Here is a 20,364-nt window from a genome sequence, read left to right on the forward strand (position 1 = left end):
AAAGAGTCATTAAAGAGATGTAGCGGTCGAGAGCATTTATGGTAGAAAAGTTTCAAGCCTTTATTTACAAAATAATCTAAAAACAATCCACTTTTTTTATTGCATATTCTTCTTTTACTCCTTTACAATGTGAGAAATGTGCTGCAGCAAGAAAGAATATCAGTTTTCGATGCTGGGGGAGGTTAATAAGTCATGAACCTACACTTCAACACACACCTATGGAAGTTCAGGATACTATTCAACAACAGCATTTATTCAAAGGTTTTAGTACATGCGACTGTTCTAGGCAGCATGGATCTGGAAAGAGCAATACAAAATAAGGGTGTCATTCAAAGGCCAGAACTACAAGTGAAATGAAACTGCACTGGAGAGAGAAGCTGCATGTTAAAAAAGCAATGTGTTTTTCCCAATGAGTAAAAGTTTTTTCTTCTATTATTACAACACTAAAACTCTACAAATCCTTAATTTCAATTTAAACATGAAATTTTACTCTCAACAGAGTAGTTCAGGGAAGCCTCAGCATGTCCTAAAGCAGGTGAGAGTTTGTTTTAAATACTGTTCATACATTTTTTAAGGTCTGGTGAATTTGGTCAAATATCAGTGCAGGACCACACTGAGAGGTGATGCATCTGTGTTCATATGTGCTTGTGTCAATGAGGGTGTTTACATGCACGAATACTCAACATTTCTCTGACGAAAATCATTTGTATGCATCTCTGTACATACTGTAAAATATCCTTGTATATAACTGTTCTGAGCATCATTACCAACACAAACAATAATAACAGAGAGGAAATGGTGTTCACTTGTTTGAGAATCCCATCTATAAGCATGATACACTAGCTTGTCAGTTAAAGGCTTCTCACAGTGGGATTAGAGCTTATTAAGGTCATTAGAAACATGATTTTTTTATGAATAACTATTCGTGTGCATGTAAACACACTCATTGAGAGCTCCCTCTGTCATTACCAGACTCCAGTGGTCGGGGACAAGCATACTGACATGTAGTGTTGAATGGGGCGTCTACTCATTGTCAGATAACCAGCACAATAAATTAAAGTTTAAAAGATAAGAATCCAGCTAATATTAAGGCTGAGCGTGGTGAGAGCAGTTGCTGTGATAGCAAAGATTTACATGTTCGCAATGTAAAAATGGGAACATAGAGAAGGCAACAAAGAGGAGAGAGACACTGGAAACATTTTCAGCTTTCCATATAAAATCAGGTTAGAGCTTTAAAGTGCAAAAACATTTCTACAGGACATTTTAGGAAAACTAAAATCCCATCTTTTCAAGCATGTTAAATGTAACTGAACCAACCAGACTTGTCTAACGCTGCCCCAAAGGAATAAAAGACTAAACTCACACACACACACACGCAGCAGAGGCATGTGTGAGCGCAGCTGTGATTTTCTTCTCTTTTTTTTTTGACCATCACACTCAGTTGTCTAAGGTGAGCAGAGCTTATGAGAAACAGCTTGCTAAATGATGTGTATATGTTTCGTGATCTTCCATTATTATTCTCATCCGGCTGTCGAAGCCTCGGCCTCAGCCTCAGCACCGCACTGATTGTTGGGTGTGAACTGCAGGATGGGAGAGTTTCAGGGTGATGTCACGACTGCTGCTTGTTAGCCTCCTCTTCGTAAGCGTTTCCTGTTCCGTTCTGGACGTAGGCCGAGCCAGAGCCGAGCCCGTACAAGTGACCACAGTACTTTGCATCGTCAATATGATCTTCAAAGAACATCTGGAGGAGAACAGTTTTAAAAGCACAAGATAATGAGAACAGACACTGACAAGTTAATTTACTATCATATCATCAAATACATCGTAGGTTTATCTAACAACCAAAAGTTAAATTCTCTGGAACTGATTGCAAATTTAAGGTTTTGATAGCACCATCGTCTGAAACTCTGGTGCTGATGTGTTTCTTCGCAACTTCATTGAGTGGTAAGTTTAAAGTGACATGGCACACAGGGCTGAGTGATAAGGCCAAAAATTTTGTTGTGCTAAAAACATTCATATCAGTGGATACCGATAATTATCACGATAAATGTAAAATCATTATTTCTTTCAAGTTTAAGACTGAGACAAAGTTGAAGAAACAAGATGGTTAATTGTGGTTTTAAACTAATCTTTATGGTCAGAATATGAACTTGACAAACAGTAAAACATTTTGCAGTACATTTAAAACAATTATAATAAAATCTGACTTAACTCATTTAAATCTAATTTGAGCAATGTATACCTCTATTCATGCATACAGTCTAAGCACAGAAATGAACAATATCCAACATTTATCCACCATTTATGTTTCTGTCAAGGGAAGTTATATCGAATATATCGTCATTTTATATTGTGATATAAATTTGCACCACAATATTTATTGTTAGCATTTTATTGCCCAGCTCTACTTGCACAGTGGTGAAGGTAGAGTTGTTTAAATCAGTCAGCAGTTGATCTTTTATTTGTCTTTTTCATTTTCATTAACCTTGCAAAGCACTAATATCAGATAATGATATGAATCGTTTTAGTTGTTTTTTGAGTCTAATAGGTTAAGAGTGTCGGCTTTGTCTCCTTCAGGTAACGTTTATGTTTAGAAACATGACACACACATTTACACAAAGAGCTGCGTTCTTGTGTAGTATTTGGCAGCTAGTGCACGAGTGTGTGAGTGAGAGAGAAGTGGAGAATCTCTGCCCCAAAGGTTTTCACTGTGTTTTCAAGTTTATTACACTCAGTGAGATAATCAAGTATTTAAAGACATTTTAGAAGCTGGTACAAGATGCACATCTCTCTCACTCTCTCTCTCTGCATGTCTTACCTTATGCCTAATCTGATGGCATTCACGTGACCAAGGTGTTTATTCAGACATGAGACCAACATGTTAAACTACCATTAGATTAATTTGAAGAAGTGCATGTATAAAAGGTGCTTAATTAAGTAGGATTTTCAACACACTTTTAAAACATCCTTCATTTCATTGAGTGGAGGAGCGTACCTCTCTCATCTTGAAGAAAGCCATGCCTGTGAGTAAAGAGTCGGAACCAGCCTGATGCTGTGGTCCAATCCTCTCCAGTTCCAGCTGTTCAGCTACTTCCTGCAGCCCACCCTGAAAACAAAACACTGTCAGTCACTTAAGATCCAGGCTCATGAGCCACACTCAAGAGATCAAGGAATAACACAGGAGGCACTCTGTGCTACCTGCTGTAATACTGATCAAATTACCTTCAGGTTTTTACAGCTCTTCATGAGGTACTTGACATCATAAATGACTGGGAAGTACAAGCGTAGAATCTCAAAAAAGTCCACCTCCTCCTCGGGTAGGTTAGCATTGGACAGAATCTTGATCAGGTATCCAAAGTCATAGCCGCTGCAACACACGCAGATAAACACAAACACATGCACATCTTTGAACAATGTTTTTAAAGAGCACACCGCAGCAGGCTTCAAGAGATTTTGTCACTTCAAATGTGCAATGACACAAAGCTATTTAAGGACAGGCTGACTGGTTTTCTTTTTCTTTTACCAGTACCTGCTTATGTCAATTATACATAAGGTTCAAGCTGGGTACTGGGGTTGTAGACCACTACACATGCAAGGGCAAATAACTCCACAAAGCCACTTCATTACCCACAAAAGATCATGGGATGTTGGATGTGGACTTTATAACAAGTATCCTACTAATCAGTGGCTTCTCAGTTCATTCAAAACAAACCAGTGAGCCAACAGGATTTACACAGAATTAAAAAGACAACAAAGAAACTAATAATTATAATGATAGCAAAACCAGAATCAACAAAAATAATAAGAACATAATATAAATGACATTAAAACCTGTTTGTAAAAGTGAGTTATCAATACCTGAACAAGACGACAGTGATGTTTCAAACCTAAGCTTTGTTTAATATCCAAAGCCTGGTTATCTTTAGCCTCAGTTTGCCATGGAGACACAGTGGGAAACTGAGTACGAAATGAAGATGTTAAGCAGCAGACTGTACCAAATACGGGTTAAATGTTCCTTTGTCACCAATAATTACATTTGAAACAGCAAATTTAATAGTAAATCTTAACAGGATATTTTCTTGTTTTAATATGTTTGTAGCAAAACAATCCTAGTTCTGCGTAACATCTTAGCAATGAGACAAAAAACAAACTGTACAATATATTGCATTCATGTATTGCACTGCATTGGTTTAAAACTTAAACACAGGGATGGTCTGGATAAAAGACACTGTGAGTTATGTATATGGTGATGAGCAAACAGTCAAATGATAACCTTTGATACTAGAGTTAACACACTGCGTTTTTCATAAGTTCATATGTCTGATAATGGCTTGTTTATTAACTAACTGGCAAGAGAAGAGACAAAAAAGAAGTGACGTTATTGGAAAGAGAATCTGTCATTTCTGTGAATTTATAGATTCTCTGAATATTATGAGCAGAGTATGAGTCCTGTTGCTATGCAGCCGTCTACAGTATAGCTGCCAGAAATTATGTATAATTTTCTGCACACAGAAATAGCTACAACCTGCAAAAGCATGATACCTGTGAAAAGAAAGCCACTTGACCCCATCACAGAGCACCACTCCTGATGTCATCAACAGCTCTGCAAAGTATAGCGTCTCGATGCCTTCGTCCTCGTGCTTCTTGAACTGGATCCCTGAAGTGGTCAGGAGCTCAATGGAGTCCTGTGCATACATATCCTCTCTGATGAGACACAACACATGTCACACTTTTATTAGTACAAACACAAAAGACAACAAGGCAGGTATGATAACAGTTGTCAACAACAATGTCAGAGGTTTGTCAGTATTAACATACTGGCTAATGTTTTGCATTTGAAAGAGCTGAGATGTTTTTCTCAGATCTAGTACCTGAACCATAAATGTGGGTAACGCAAATTCTGGTTCACTACATGACTATAACGTGCAGAGATGTTGCATTAGAAGCTGTGTTTCAAACTGTTGCAGGTTAATTGTAAGTTCTACTAATGTCAGGTTACATTTCTGGACACATAACATAAGAAATGACTGGGATGAAACAGACAGGAAAATCGTCTTACGTGAGGTTAAACTTAAAATTGAACTGCCATGTTGATGTTCCAGGAGGATATTCCCCTTGTTCGTTCATGAATGTGAGGCCCAGCTGGATTATCTTGAGCAAATCCACATTGCAGCGCAGTAGCTGGTACTGATAGTCAGCGTTGCTTCTGAACTCTCCGATCGGTCTGGCGACTACACCTGGAAACTCTGTGTCCTGCAAGAAGACAGTTTATTATGCACAGTGGAAATCTATCAAAAAGTGAAGTGTCAGACATTTTTTTTTCCATGTGTTGCTGTGAGCTCCACTCACCATAGCAATGTAGTTGTATTTTCGGATGACATGTCGGATCCTCTTCAGCTCCTCCTCCAGGTTGTTGGCCCAAACCTCACATATTCTTTGGCTGTGATCCACAGTAGCTGCGGGCATAGTGCCACTTCACCACGCAAAGAGACAGACAGAAAGACAGAAGCTTCAAGAAGACAGTAGGGTTCACAGACCTACCCCTGTACCCCCTGACCTGTGACAGACCAAATAATAAAAGGTGGCAGCACAAAGGCATTGAACACCTGATCCCTAGATACCCAAGAATTGCTGACAAACCATTTGGCTAACAATATGTAACGTTATAATATTAATTGCAGGAAACATAACCTGCTCTGGGTGTCAGATCACAGATATGTCAATGTCAGTCTCAACACTGGGGAAGCTAACACAGTCTAGAAGAGGTGCTTCCTTTCAGCTCGGACACTTCACAGTAACTGCTAAATCAACATTTAGTTACATGAAAGCAAACAGATAGTGGGAACAGGAGCTGACATGCAGGACGTAGCTTATGTAGCCACTGTTACAAACACTGGGTCGTCGCAGGCAGTTTTCAGCAGCACTTTAGGCTAGCTAGGTTACCTGTAGCAGTTAGCAGGCTACAGGCTTAGCGCTGGTTAACATGAACAGGACAGTGGGAGCTCTCAGGTCGGAGGCTGTGCACAGTTTCAACGCACTTCCCATGCAGACAGCTGGCTCGTAAGATAAATAGAAGTGTGTGCAAAACATGGAAGAAACGACTAACGAGCCGCACACACGCAAACATATACACATATATATTTGTACACTCGGCGCCACTTTGGTTCTGCAAAGCTGCTGTTGCCTCGTTAACTTACCGTTCCCCAAACCGGGCGGGTGTGTGTTTAAAGCCTGTACTATCTGAAAACGGTTACTTTGTTCTACGTTACTGAGTCGGGGCTGTTCCGCTAACTTTTAAATAGTTTATATTCAGTATTGTACCGATGTCAACCCACGGCTGCCATCATAGCTGAACCTACAACACGACGTCATCACGTAAAACGGAAACGTCATGTGCGTGATGTATGTAAGCTAAGGGTCGTATCACCCACGTCACAGCTCCTGCTTCAATAACTTTAAAACATTTGAGAACATTGGAACATTTGGAAACATTTGTTTTTGTTTTATTTTTAAACTAAAGAAGTCAATAAGGCATTTAAACACACAAGTTGCAGCAGCTGTTTCTTTAAATTAAGATCCATTAATTTTCCCTTTTCTCATTGAGTTATATTTTTGTATATACATAATAATTAGCATTTTCTTGCACTTTGTTTTTACTTAGACTTGACTTTTGTGACTACAGTTAAAGACTATAATGTTGAGACTCAAAGCAAACTTCTTTTTACTTGCAGATAATAAATGAGAGCAGACAGCTGGGTGAGCCACAGAACAGCACCACTGGTACTGGCAGGGCTTCAGGATCTGGCTCATGGCCAGTACAGCTGGGCAGATGTTCAGCAACAACAGAGATTGTGATCCCTAAAATGTGCGATAGCCTCTGTTGCCACTGACTGAACCTGACTGAAAATGTCATAAAAGCTGGTAGAGACCGACTCATACTGGTTAAAATTACACTGTCTGTCTATACAGTTGTTCAGACATGAAGTGTTTGACAAAGCACCTCTCTCTGTATCAAGGCTTAAATGTGGTGGGAAGTGGGAAATGGGAAACAGGAGTGAGGCACATCTGCTCTACTGTCTCACATCGACGACATGCCAAGCTGTGCAGCTCATTGGTTAACACATTATTTATCATTAGAACAATATAACTGACAATGATGTATTTATTTATTTCACAAGAACTTGGACACAAGTGACACAACTTTGCATTTAGGTCAGTTTGATAAATTTGGCTCTATTCCCATCTGAACAAATAAACACAGCAATATAAAGCTCTTTCTTTTATACAGGGTCAAACATTTTAAAGCCTCTGATACAAATAAAAACAACATGCATCAAAGCAAAATTACAGTAGTCAAAAAAAAAGGTCAAAGTACAAAAATATCTTAACATGCTTTGCTCTGTACATTGTTCATATGCAGAACTGGAGTGCACCTACAGTAATGTGTACTACACTATAACAGTGAGTAGTTTTAATCCTAATTTTACAATTAAGGTGGAACAAATAATCAAAAAGTCAGTCGGTAATCTGCTTCCTTAAACAACAGAATATTTGTGTTCACATGCTCCAATCTGCTGGTTCAGTGTCCTGTCATGTACTCTGCACCATTTACACCAGCAGACAGCTGATTCCTTTTGGTAAAACATTTTGATTTGATGGTAACAAATCTGTTGTTGAGATATATTTTGGGCAGGAATGTATACAGCTCTCCTGACTTCAGTAAAAATTCAAAGCTCATTTTCACATACTGTGGAGTTAATATAACATGATATTGTGTATTATATTGAAATACCCTGGTTTGGAACATAAGGTGCCAGTCAGCACAGCTGACCACTGGTTATTGTAGTGTAATGTCTCCAAAACCCAGCTGAGGTCACTGTGGTGTGCTGAGTGACTTTGGTTCATAACACCTCCTTTGGGACTGAAATGCTGCTACATTGCCATTTGAACCACACTTCGGGTAGAGCAGGATCACTGCTGCTCTTTCAGGCCCAACTGAATCTCTAACGCAGACTGCCTGTGGACCAGCACTGAACATAAGGTGCAACAGCATTTTTAAACAGATATTAGACAAAATTATCAAAACACTTAATAGAAAAGGAACTTAAGGAGATCGATCTGTGCAAACACTGCAACAAAGATGACTCATCCTCTTAATACACTGTGACAGCAGCTTATATTCTGCACACATCTGCTCTTTTTATCCCTTAGTTTGCATTTGTTGTTTGATCCTGTCCTAATATCCCACTTCATTAAATTATTTAGTGGCCTTTAAGATCAGTGTGCCTAAAATGATTTCCTTTTTCAAAAAGTGTTTGTAAAGCCAAAGGCCTAATGAGTAAATTAAATGTATGGAAGATCATAGTAAAAAGGTCTCATACTTACACACTCAGTTTACATGTCCATTGAACTGTTCTGAATTGTTCTTAACTTGCGTTTAATTTAACTCTTTTCTGCTGAGATCACTCCAATACTTAAGTGTGTCTGTGGCCTTGGAAGCATCATCTGTGTACAGCCTTTCAGAATTTCTTTCACTGGTCTAAAGAAATAAAATGTGATCAGCTACAGCACAAAACATTTAACTAGTATGTATGTGGTAACAGGAAGAGTACACCACACTACATGCAAACAAAAGTGCAAGTCACCTGTGTAACCCGAACAAGACTCTTCGCTAAGGTCAGCCAATAGCTGGATTACCTGGTGAGTACAAAGGTATTGGTGTTTGTTCAGTGGCTGTGAAGCTGCTGTGGCTTCAACCACATGCTACATTTGCTCAGGCGACAGAGTAGACGGCCTCGTCTGAGTCTGGATCCCTGGTGCTGTCCTCGCTGAGGGGTGAACGACAGCTCAGGTCTGCAATCCCCGACTCCTGGTCGCTGCCATTGGAGAGGCTGGCTTCCAATGTTTGGTTCAGGTCTTGGGGCAGGAGGATTAGGCTGCTGTCTGGTGCTTTTGGTTGACAGGGGCTGCTGGTGATGAAACCCCCAGTGTAGTCCTGAGGGGTGTTGGCCACAGTGATGTCATTGCTGAGAGCCCACGCTGTCGGGCTCTTGTCAAAGGTGGTTGCTTTCTGGGTGACACTCCACACCTGCTCCTGCTCCAGTTGAGCAATTTTCTATCAATAATATAAGGCATGAAGACTAGAGTCATCTTCTACAACAAGCAAAATCACTGGAGTGGCATTTTTTTCTCATGAGAAATGACTTGAACTATGAATTCATAGCACCGTCCTACCTGCTTGTGTGAGGCCAGCTGCTCCTCCAGCTGCTGCGTCTCCTCTTGGATGGCCCTCAGGTAATCCTCTACAGACTGTCGCGGATGCATCCCTCGGTCAAATCGGTTGTACAGGCCACTCCAAAATCTATACAAAACAAGTTTATCTGTGAAAATTCTAACCATCAGGGAGGCAAGTATTCAACTGAGAACTGTATTTCTAAACTAATTCTTGAAACTAAGCTGTGTTTTATTTGCTGTTAGTGACAACCTACTTAAAGCAGTAGGGGGCAGTAGATGGCCGCAGGAGCCCCTGAGTCTGGCTGTGGTCGGGCCTGTACAGAGGGTTGATGTAGTCTGTGCGATTCGTCCACAGATAACTCCACAAAGAGTGAGTCCTCTCACGCACTCTGTATGAATGTCAAATGGCAGACATAGAATAATCAGTTTGGTTTTTTGTTCAGTTTCTAGCTTAGAGTTGTCCAGCCCAGTGATGTAAAATACTACTGGCTGTCACTTCTCTTCAGTCGTCAGTCTTCTCTCAGACCAGATGTCTGTGCTGTGAAAAGGAAAAGAAACTGATGGTAGCAGCAGGTTTAAATCTCACCCCAGCTCTGTCCTCTCCCGCTGGTTGTTGCCAATGAAGTTGCCATACTGGCAGGAGTAGATGTGGCTGTGAATGGTGATGAGGAACCTCTCGTTGAACTCAAAGGCACAGGGGAACTGCTCCATCAGCTGCCACACGCACTCCAAGAACTGGTCGATGATGGGAGACACCTCCTTAGGGTCTCCAACCAGGTGGTTGCATCTGGGTTGGAGAGGTAGATACAGTTAGATCAAAGTAAACATCCAAATCGTAGATGGCATGAAAGTCGTGTTTAGAGTCAAACCTGTGAGAGAACTTGTGTCCAAATGAGACCCAGTCTCTCTCAATGAGAACCTTAAAAAAAACACAAAACATTTATGTCCTGATATAGAGGGAAGACTATCATTTTTGTACATCTTGAATTCCAGTATGTCACGATTAAAGGTTCAGACATAGTGCACAGTAAATCCCTGCAGAATGACTTCAACCTCTGTGTGAGGTCATTTTTCTCTGACTTCAGGGGCAATTCCCAAAAGCAGCCCTCGGTATTATATTTATTTTCCACAGTGGCTCTTTTTGGACTCCACGTTAGCCTGCACAAATCCTTCTGATCAAAGAAACAAGCCTCATGAGCCCAGTATAGACTACTATCAGCTAAAGCCAGAAGGTAACTAGATATATTAATATGATACAGAGTGTACCAGTGGTTTATGTGACATTCAGTCCTACTTTTTAGATGCAAAGGGAAAGATTCAGTATCTACCATGAGTCCTCGGAGGGTCCTGTAGTAGGGGTCCAGCAGCACACAGGCCACTGAACACACCTGGGCTGTACGGTCCCAACCGTCTGAACAGTGAACCAGGACACTGACACCCTCCTCTGCAACAGCCTACGTACGCACGCACACGCACACGCACACACACACGTTGTAAACATGAAAATATCATCATGTCAGACAGGGTTGTTGATTGCAAGCACCACTATTTGGTCAATGTGGATTTCTAATGGCAAAAAATGGGACTCATTTGCCTTTCAAATAGATAGTACTTCAGTTTCAGTGAATTATCAGAAAAGATGTTTGTCCTTTGACTCTGACTTGAAAAAGAAAAAAAAAAAAAGTTTTGCCTAGTTTTCTATCATGTTGCAGCTGCAACATGAAACTAGAATTACTGCCGCTGCCAACCAGTCCAGTGGCAGTTAATGAGCATGTGAATTATTGATGGCCCAAGACGTGTTTTGTGAGGTCACAGTGGCCTCGACCTTTGACCATAAAAATCTAATCAGTTTATTGCTGAATTCAAGTGAATGTTTGTGCTAACTTTGAAGAAATTCCCTCCGAACATTCCTCAGATATCATGTTCATGAGAACGGGACAGACTGACAGATAAAAAACATAAAAATAAAATTTTCATGCGTAGTTTTCAGCCACTATTAACACTATAGAGCGACTTACGTGCGAGTGCCCAATGTTTATATAGTATGTTGCACATGAGCACACCTGACACAAGACAGATTCCTGCAGCTGGTTTCATACTGTTCCACTGATCACTGTGATTCCACTGTGTGCCACTAAAAGCAAGAAACACTGCTAGCAAGCAAATGTGGAAGTCAAGATTGAATATATATAATACTACATACAATCAACACAATAAGACAGATGTTATACTTTTATAGTTGTTATATTCTCACCCATCATTTTGCGGCCTGTGTGTTTTTATCTGATATGAGAAGACTGACATGGTTGATGATGGTATTTTATCAGTGTTTAAAAGCCCTCTGGTAAATGGCAGTTTTTGAGATGGGGAATCTGCTAGTAACCAGAACTTCCTGTTGGGCTGCATACAACTCCTGATTGTCAGTTGAACTGACTGACCCCAACCACAACCATTCCCTAACCTCAGCCATGTACTACCTAGAGTGTTAGAGAGCAAGTTGGAGCCAAAAGTCTGCTAATTGTATAATAACTCAAAGTGACACTAATTTTTTGGCAACAGAAGAATTATACTTTGTTTCTGTATCAACTAAGCACTGCTCAGTAAAAACTGTCTGTGCACATACAGACAATATGTGTATCATACAAACACATGCAGGATATAACACACACACAAACACAAGCACACACACCTAAGCTAATATTGAATGCAGTGGTGGAGCAGACAGCAGGGATTAACCTCCAGACTGACCTTGGCGATGAAGATGCCTGCATCCAAAACAGCTTTGATGTGCTTCAGCCAGCCTGAGCTCTCCAGACCCTCCAGGAAGTCGGACATGGAGGGGGAACGCAGCTCACACACTGTAACCACAATACAGCTGTCTCACTGGCAGGAAACATGGAGCATACCTGATCACTGGGCTTTATTAAACCTCACATTCTCTTTCAGTATAAAGACAACATCCATGACAGTGAGTTTATGGGGGAATCAGTGCATGGCACGGGAAAATATGGGTCATGCAAGGATATTTTGTTTTTCTAAACAGATTTCCTTCAGCTTCTCATGTGATGGTTCATCTGGACCACAGTCAGTGTTTTAAGTCACACTAGCATCCAGCACTTTGGGCCAGACTGAAATAACTCAACAGCCACTGGATGTATTGCCATGAAATTTTGTAGAGACATTCATGGTCACTAGAGGATGAAACCTAATAAATTTAAAGACTCCTTCACCACCAACAGATTTTTTGGGTCTTAGTGAAATATCTCAACAACTATCAGATGGATTGGATGGCCATGAAATTTTTGTACAGACATTCATACATTCATATTTTCATACACGTCCCCTATAAGGATGGCGCATGAGAACTTTGGTCATCTCCTGAATTCTTTGTCAGGTCAAAATTTTAAAGCAACACTATGTAACTTTTGCTAAGTAGCAGCTGAGTGGTTACAGATCCTGGAGGCAGCATACCCCTAGAAGCTAACAGCTCATGTACAGGAATCAAAGCCTATCAATCACTCAGGCAACAAAATTAAGATTCATCAAAGGGGTTGATTAATGAAGGAGAGAATTACAGAGCTAGCTTCTTCAAAGATCGTACCCACTGAACCCAAGTTACATAGTGCAAAAACAGGCAACAAAACAATTATTTTGAAGCTGTTATTTTAAAATAGTTGCTTTAATTTGTCAAATACGGTGTTCGACCAAATGACCTGCAAAAGAACTATAGTGAGTTTAGTGCTAATTAACATATGCTAGCTTGTTAACAATGTCTGTGTGAGCATGTTAGCATGCTGATGTTAGCGTTAACCGAAAAGAACTACTGTGCCTAAGTGCAGCCTCACAGAGCTGCAATGTGAGTGTAGAACATTACTGTGCATTTTAAAATATGAATACAAGACATACCCACGTACAATAACAAAAACAAGGCAGATTATTAAATACAGATCCATCCCTGTACCATAAAACTTCCTGCATTGTTTGTTTATCTTGTAAAACAGAATCTAAAATTTATTTTTCCATCTTCAGGGTTCAACATAAATATTTACAAATGCACTGAGAGGCAAAGTGACATGACCCTGTTTCTCCACGGCTGACATTTTATTTGCTGAGGAGAATTTATCACATTAACACTCGTAACTCCGACACTTTTAGGTAACTGTATGAAAACATCTGCTGTGTCCTCACTCATTAAGGTGCTGACTGAGGTGACAAAGTGTTTTCTGCTGACACTACATGAGTTTGCTGACCTGTAAAATCTCTGTGAGGCCACTGATAGGACAGCGAGCAGGTGAACAGGTTTATTCAGCCTTTGGTTTTGTAACACTTAGGAGTGTACTTCTACTTAGGAGAAATGTTTGAGCTTATGCTGCCAGGCAGGGGGTCCTCTAAATCTCATTGAAGTGTGCAATCGGGTAGAGAGAGAGTCAGGCAGGCTCTGAAGGGCTGTCTCCAGCATTTTAAGACTTCCCTTGTGCTGCCAGGGGGCAAAGAGTTATCACAACTAAGAACAGCTATAACTTTTCAAACTTGAAATCACATCATTCTCACGCCCTCAGTCTCTCTTTGGGGGATAAGGTCCCGGATTGTCCACTCTGGGAAACCAAAATAGCTCTGAAATAAAACCCAGATGGATTCAAAGTCCTCCTAGGAGCACCCCTGCACAATACCCAGAAATTCTCCTGTGAGCTCATTTGAGGTCTGATTGCAGCACAGTCCAGTCTGCATGAGTGCATATGAAAGCCACAGGGGTAGCATGGGGTCCTGCTCTGCTTAAGTAACGGAAGAAGCAGCTAATTTAAACAGACCATGCCTGAAAATATACATTTCTCTCCACAAACAATGATGTAGTGAGACATTTCTGACACAGCGATGAATGCACTGCTGTGGCCTTTATAAACTACAGTATACAAATCTAAACTCTGGTGTGAGAAAGAGGACATGATAATTACCTTCTAGCATTTTTTGTTGGCTGTTTCTCATAACATGGATGTTCTCGATGCCGATGAACTGGAATTTGATGTTGGAGTAGTTGTCTTCATTTTCGTAGCCTTTACCTGCAGCTCGGTTTGCAATCGCATTCAGCTAGAAAAACGTGACTGTTAGTCAAGAGTATTTCAAGAGCAAAATAATAAAAACGTATGGTTTTACACAAATGTCCATTATATAATACTGATCATGGCTCAGCTAGCTTAGAGCTAGGATGTTTTCAAGACTTTTGTTGTGAGCACATCCAGCTGGCAAAACGCCGCATGGAAAATAAAGCCCACCTGAACACACAGAATAGTACTGTAAGATTTGTATTTTTGCAGGCCGTTCCTTAGGCACAAAGGGCTCACCTTAGGCCTGGTGTCCACCACATACATGAAGTCACTGCGGGGATTGGACCTCAAGATGGCCTCTAGCATCTGTTCATCCTCCAGGCATCGAGCGCTGAAGCCTGACAGGGGCTGGCTGCTGCGGCAGATGGCAGCCTGGGAGGATGCAAGAGGCACTCAGGTTTCATGCAGGAGCATTTACTTGTCTGACAGCTGATTTTAAGTGAGTTATTTCTTTGCATGACATTTAGAAAAAAAAAATCAATTTGTGAGAATCATGGTAAATACAAATTCACACTGCTTTTTCTTTCCCTGCATGTTCAATTTAAATTAATCAACCACACAACTTCGCGGATCTCCTTTTAAGAGCCACAGGGGAAAGAGCCAGAGATTGTTCTGTGATTCTCTCTTCTGGCTCATGAACCAGAGTGGAGCCCCTCTGTCCAAACTGATATCCACACACAAGACCATCAACCCTGGGAATCTGACCTCGCACACATAAAACAGTCCCAACTGTCCAGTCAGGGATTAATGGGATAAATTATGGATGTTCTGGCTTGTTCTTGATGACTTGTTCTTGATCCAAATATATGGCTTTTACAAATATGAATAATTGTAGCTGGTGGTGGTGTTTTGATGAGACGGCAGATTAGACATCTTTCTTGCTTCATCTCCTCATAAATAGCCTCATTATTGTCCTGTACCTCTGCTCTGTTATAGCTGAGATACAGTATTGGCGGCAACCGCTTAACCCACATGATCAGTGGGTCAGTCTCAGCTGAACAGGAACAGAACCAGTAGCTCAGTGATGTGAACTTGACTATGCTTGGAAAGCAAATTAAATAACATTATGCTACACTTCAGACAAAAAGTTAAGTAGTAGGATACACTGCTCTCATGCCTTACAAAATTAGAAGCCAAATGCAGTCTGGTGCTGCCGCTGTGCCATCAGAGCATCATCAGTTTGATTTATTTTCATTTCAGGCCTAGTGTCTTTATCAGATGTACAGCTGGAAAATAGGATGGAAAAAAATAAAAAGAGACATTCACTGCCTGAAAAATGACCAGAAAACATTTGCAGGCAGCACCAAAAGTCAGTGACAGTGACTTAATGTTTATTTTGAGGGTCTTTGACTTTAAGAACTCACTTCCCTTGCAAACAAAAACGTTTTGGCTGCTTTAAGAGGAAGGGTGGTGCTGAGGATGACTGTCATGAGTCATTTCAATAACAAAAACCAGCCACGCAAAGCAAGCAAAAATGAAGTACTGTTATTGTGATATTTTGCATCCTAATACATGATCTCCTCCAACAAGCTTAATATCAAACCATTCCTATGCTGGGTCTGAATCAGAGAGACTGGTTCTGTCAGTGTTGTTTTGAGTTGGAGAAATATTAGAGATGCTTCATGCTCCTAGAATTATGGACAATATGGAAAATAAAGAGAAAATGTGTGCAGCCAACTTACATGATTTTCTTTGGAGTAGTATGACAAAGTGGGAAATCTGCCTCTGCTTCTGAACTTGGAGCTCCCCACGATGACTGGAGGAGTGGCAGACTCCGGTACAAAGAGGTCAGCGGGGTAAGTGTCACTCACCTTTAAAAATGACATTACAAAACTCTGAGCGACCGCGATGTCCTTATTAGGATGAAAAAGTACAACTGGCCCTAGATGTCAGCTCACTGACCTTGTAGTGTCGGTTAACGGGGGAGAGTTTCCACAGGGAATTTGGGAGTCCCATTCTGCTGTAATCGACCTTGAGGTCCAAGAAGTCCCATTCCTGCCGTCTCTCCTCCTCATCAACGTTAGGCTTATAGGAGAAACAGTACAGCTCCGCGTAACTCTCTGCAAGACACAACACCGCCTCACAGCTAAAGGTCGATGAGCAAAACCTCCAAGATGATAACAGGGCCCTCTGCTAGGCTCTGTGTGAAAACATCACTTAATCATTTCCTGGCATCACACCACAGCTCACCTGGCTGGGAGAGACGCTGCAGGGACAGGTGAACATCATGGCACTCTCGCTCTCGTGGAATGACAAAATGAAGAACCTGGAAGTTCTTACAGTGAATGAGGAGAGCACATCCTGAGGCTGCGGCGGCCTGTTTCTCCACACTGCACACCAAACTGTGAAGCACCTACCATAAGATAAATGGAAGGTGAAAGACTGCTTTATGCTGATTTACCATGCAGACACTGAAAACATGATGGTTGGATGTGTTACACACACACAAACTAACTGATTTTTCATCCAGTCTGTGTACTGAGCTAATGCCTACCCATGTTTCATTGCGCACTCCAGCCTCATTCTCCACAAAGATGGAGTGTGTAGCTGTCAGGTAGAGGGTGCCCACCCTACTCCTCCTGGGAGAGACTCTGTCCAGCAGCCTGACATTCTCCACCTGGAGGAGGAAGATGGAGAACAGCATCAAATATCCTCGTCCTCCTCAGAATATGAGCAGCTGTTATACGGCTGTGACACAGCTGTGCTCATGTGTTGACTGCACTTTATCACAAACACACCCAGCCCTCAAATGTAGCTGATAGCAGCAGGAGGACCCCGGTTGCCTACGTGGCCCGACACAGCACACGCCCTTTACATTAAGCCTGTATGTTTGCTTATGTCTTTGCACTAAAACTCTGCATTAACTGTGAGTAAACATGGCGGTTTGTGTTGAAGTGTAAGTGGAGAGTACAGCGCGGACACTGAAGCTAATCACTGCAACGAGATCCGCGGTTACCTTTGGTAGTCGGATGTGTTCCATCAGCAGCTGAAGAGATGAGCCGCAGCTTCCTGCGACCACTGCACCTTAGACAACACACTTACCAACAGTACAACATGTGTACAGTGGTGGTAACAGTATGTGAAATGGTTAAGGTTGTTCGTCAGTAGCGCTCAGGTGAACCCTGCCATAACATTGCTCCTGCCTGTGCTGTCTTCACGGGAGTCGCTCTGCAGGGTCCTAAAGCCCGCCAAGTGCCGAGCTGTGGCCTGAAGGAAATGTTAAAGGCCATTTCAGGCTGCTGACCACATTTACCTACTGAAATGTAATTTTACTGAGTATTCACCGACGAAAGGTACGTAAATACCAGACGTTCACTGACCTCAGGCCAGGTGAGAGAAAAATGCGTCATACACACTGACACTGCTAAATAGACATACTGGTTGAGGAAGTGGTTTATTGATAAATAAGCTATCTTAATTGAACTAATGATGCCAAGAGTAACTTTGTTAAGACAACTATGATTTAACAGGTTTGTACAGAAAAGACTACAATATCTTCCAGCGCAAGGGCTCTGGTTTTCATTCAAAAAACAATTCACACCTGTGCTGCCAGGTGAGTTCAATTAGCTTCCTGTTGTGGACAGAGCCTGAGCCCATTCTCCGGTTCAAAAAGATGAATTTCCGTAGTTTACATGACTAGAAATGGTTAAAACTTGTGTATAAAAGTTCCTGTTGACTGTAAACATTCAAGGCCCGGTCACAGACAGCCGATACTGCAGGAAAACAACAACAAAAAGTCTGCACTGGTGTTTTTATTCATTCTGGCTGAACAGACCTGCTGAGGTTCATGTTGGGTGAAACTTTGCTGAGAAGAGGTCACCATGATAAAGGTGTGTTATCATGTTATCAGGTATAACATAAGTCAGCAGGAGAAAGATGAAGTTAGGAGAAGAGGTCAAAGCAGGCAACACAAGTGGAAACACCTGTGTGGGTGTAACACAGTCAAACCTGGTATCATTTAAATTCAACCAGCCCCAGATGTTCAGGGGTGTGTGACAGTGCTAAAGCCAGCAGAGAGTTGAAGATGTTATTTAAAGGCTAAATTTAGGGGATACTGTATTGTACATTCTGTCACTGAGCTTAAAATATCTTGTTTGTTTAAGTTATTGTCTCACTGTTAAACAGAGTGTGAAGCTATTTTGAGAAGCTCCCCTGTGCAAACATGAATGAATCCCGTATGATTTTAAATTAGATGTACACACATTTTATCTGTACACCCAAGTGACATGTTTTAGTTTATCGAGTTCTTCTGACATGCTCATAGTTTTGGCAAGTCACACCAAATTTTCACAGCACTTTCTGCAGTATTTTGCAGACCACTGAGCACAGCAGCCATCTGTTGCAGGACAGTAGACAGAAAAGAAAAACAATAAAAGTGGTTAGTTAAACTAAGCAGAAATGATTGGCTTACTGACGCCTGGCAGCCCCTGCTGCACGCCGTCTCTGACTGTGCTGTATTCATCCATGAAAAACCAAAAAAGCTTGATTGTCTCGTGATTATAAAAAACACTTGTGATATTACTTGCCCCTGCCAAGATGACAAATCGTTTTATGTGCCTATACAGTACATAATGATGACTTAATGACTGCAGTGATATTTGTTTATGAGTGATATTTGTTTTATCACTGGTAAATGTCTTGTAGGAGAAATTGCCTCATAATAAAAGGCCAAAAAAAGATCCTAAATGAGCATGACAGGAAATTTTGAAACCAAATATTTATTTAGATTTGTAAACCTGTGAAATCCCCTGCATAGCCAGTTTTACTGTAACCCATGTTGTGTCTTTCTCAGTTTGGAATTCACTTTGGAAGGGTCAGCGTATCCCGAGGGACTTGTAATAAAGTCAGCCTAAGGCCACAATTAACCCACAGGCCAAAAGATTCTTGGACATCAGATCATATATAAAGGAATCTGTTTCTGTTGCCAGAAGTGTCGAAACAAAAGATTGATGGTGCTGAATTCTCAATATATTAATCCAAGATTAAAGCTATTGACCCACAATCAGACATTTGGCCAGTGTAGTTTCCTTCTTGCCCTAAACTATGAAAGGTCATTTTTATTACATTTAAATGTTTGCAAAAAGCTTGTATGCTAGCTAGAGACAGGAAATCACTTTCAGCAGAGCAGAGAGAGGGAATCTTACCTGATGACGATTGATACATCCATAGATAATGCCTCATTCTCTTTCCTAATAAAAAGAGTATTAAGTCAAAGTAAGAACAGCTCATGTCTTCAGGCTTTAGTCCTCAGACTGTTCTTAAAATGTAATATGAAGAAGCTTTGTACCATTACACTAAATTTAAGAGGTTAAACCATGGCTCACACTGGCCTCCTAAACAAGCACACCTATTTTTATACTGAGTGGTCTTTCTGTTTTTTCAGCTTAGTGACATTGAACAAGATGAAGTTAATAAAGTTGATTTAAGGTTACATATCCAATCTGCCATTGTCAGCATGTGATGTTGGACAAACTGCTTTTATTTGCTTTCATATTTGCTTTATATTATATTGTCTGCCTAATATTTATTCACCCTATATTTTCTTCTGTAATTATAGCTCACTAAAGGAATTGGATGTTACTGTTGTTCATTACCTCAAGTTATCTCTGGTGTTGTGGTTTAGATCATCCTGTAGTGTGGTGTTCATCCAGTCAACTTTGGCACATCAAATTGAGGTCTAAGTATCCTCCAGGCCCAACAACTGGTGTTTTTTTATCTAGAGGTCACTCTTGCTGTCTTGATTCTACATGCAGCTGTTGTCTGTCTTATCAGTAATTGTTCACTCTAACATTTCCTGGTGACACCAGTGTTAACTGGAGCGAGCAGTCCCGCTGTCCGCAAGGCAAACACCACTCAATCTGTTTACCATATCCACGTTTTTGAAGCTAGGTCACTCAGCCATTGGAGGGCAAATGCATTCAATTGGCTTCACACAATTAGCGCAGGTCAACAATGAGATACGGTGAGCCAGTGACTCCTTTCCATCTTCTCCATGGTTACAGAGACGACCTGCATGTGAAGAAACTTA

The 20,364-nt window shown here is 41.0% G+C and overlaps 2 protein-coding genes across 2 annotated transcripts; both read right to left on the bottom strand.

Annotated features, from left to right (window-relative positions):
- Window positions 1–72: 72 nt before the first annotated feature.
- Window positions 73–6,370, bottom strand: cnot7 (CCR4-NOT transcription complex, subunit 7). Its single transcript, XM_018675393.2, has 7 exons — window positions 6,198–6,370; window positions 5,350–5,473; window positions 5,060–5,253; window positions 4,543–4,704; window positions 3,223–3,367; window positions 2,996–3,106; window positions 73–1,741 (listed from the first exon to the last, which is right to left on the bottom strand). The coding sequence occupies exons 2-7, from the start codon at window positions 5,464–5,466 to the stop codon at window positions 1,610–1,612; spliced, it is 861 nt and encodes a 286-aa protein (XP_018530909.1). The 5' UTR covers window positions 5,467–5,473; window positions 6,198–6,370; the 3' UTR covers window positions 73–1,609.
- Window positions 6,371–7,144: 774 nt separating this feature from the next.
- mtmr7a (myotubularin related protein 7a) lies at window positions 7,145–17,858 on the bottom strand. The gene is made up of 14 exons (XM_018675395.2): window positions 17,293–17,858; window positions 16,831–16,953; window positions 16,527–16,689; window positions 16,239–16,396; window positions 16,019–16,147; window positions 14,574–14,708; window positions 14,187–14,319; window positions 11,983–12,092; window positions 10,563–10,688; window positions 10,104–10,153; window positions 9,821–10,021; window positions 9,489–9,623; window positions 9,235–9,361; window positions 7,145–9,115 (listed from the first exon to the last, which is right to left on the bottom strand). Exons 1-14 carry the CDS (start codon window positions 17,314–17,316, stop codon window positions 8,774–8,776), a joined length of 1,956 nt encoding a protein of 651 aa, XP_018530911.1. The 5' UTR covers window positions 17,317–17,858; the 3' UTR covers window positions 7,145–8,773.
- Between the last annotated feature and the right edge of the window lie 2,506 nt (window positions 17,859–20,364).

Source organism: Lates calcarifer, linkage group LG8, assembly GCF_001640805.2.
Source record: "Lates calcarifer isolate ASB-BC8 linkage group LG8, TLL_Latcal_v3, whole genome shotgun sequence".
NCBI lineage: Eukaryota > Metazoa > Chordata > Actinopteri > Centropomidae > Lates > Lates calcarifer.

Coding starts and splice junctions, on each gene's coding strand:
- cnot7 (XM_018675393.2), bottom strand. CDS start 5,466: ATGCCCGCAGCTACTGTGGATCACAGCCAAAGAATATGTGAGGTTTGG. Junction 4,705..5,059: donor AATTTTAAGTTTAACCTCAC/GTAAGACGATTT, acceptor GTGTCTCATCAG/AGAGGATATGTATGCACAGG. Junction 3,107..3,222: donor AGAGCTGTAAAAACCTGAAG/GTAATTTGATCA, acceptor TTTTGTTTTCAG/GGTGGGCTGCAGGAAGTAGC.
- mtmr7a (XM_018675395.2), bottom strand. CDS start 17,316: ATGGAACACATCCGACTACCAAAG. Junction 10,022..10,103: donor GGACACAAGTTCTCTCACAG/GTTTGACTCTAA, acceptor TCTCCAACCCAG/ATGCAACCACCTGGTTGGAG. Junction 9,116..9,234: donor AGCTGGCCTCACACAAGCAG/GTAGGACGGTGC, acceptor TATTATTGATAG/AAAATTGCTCAACTGGAGCA.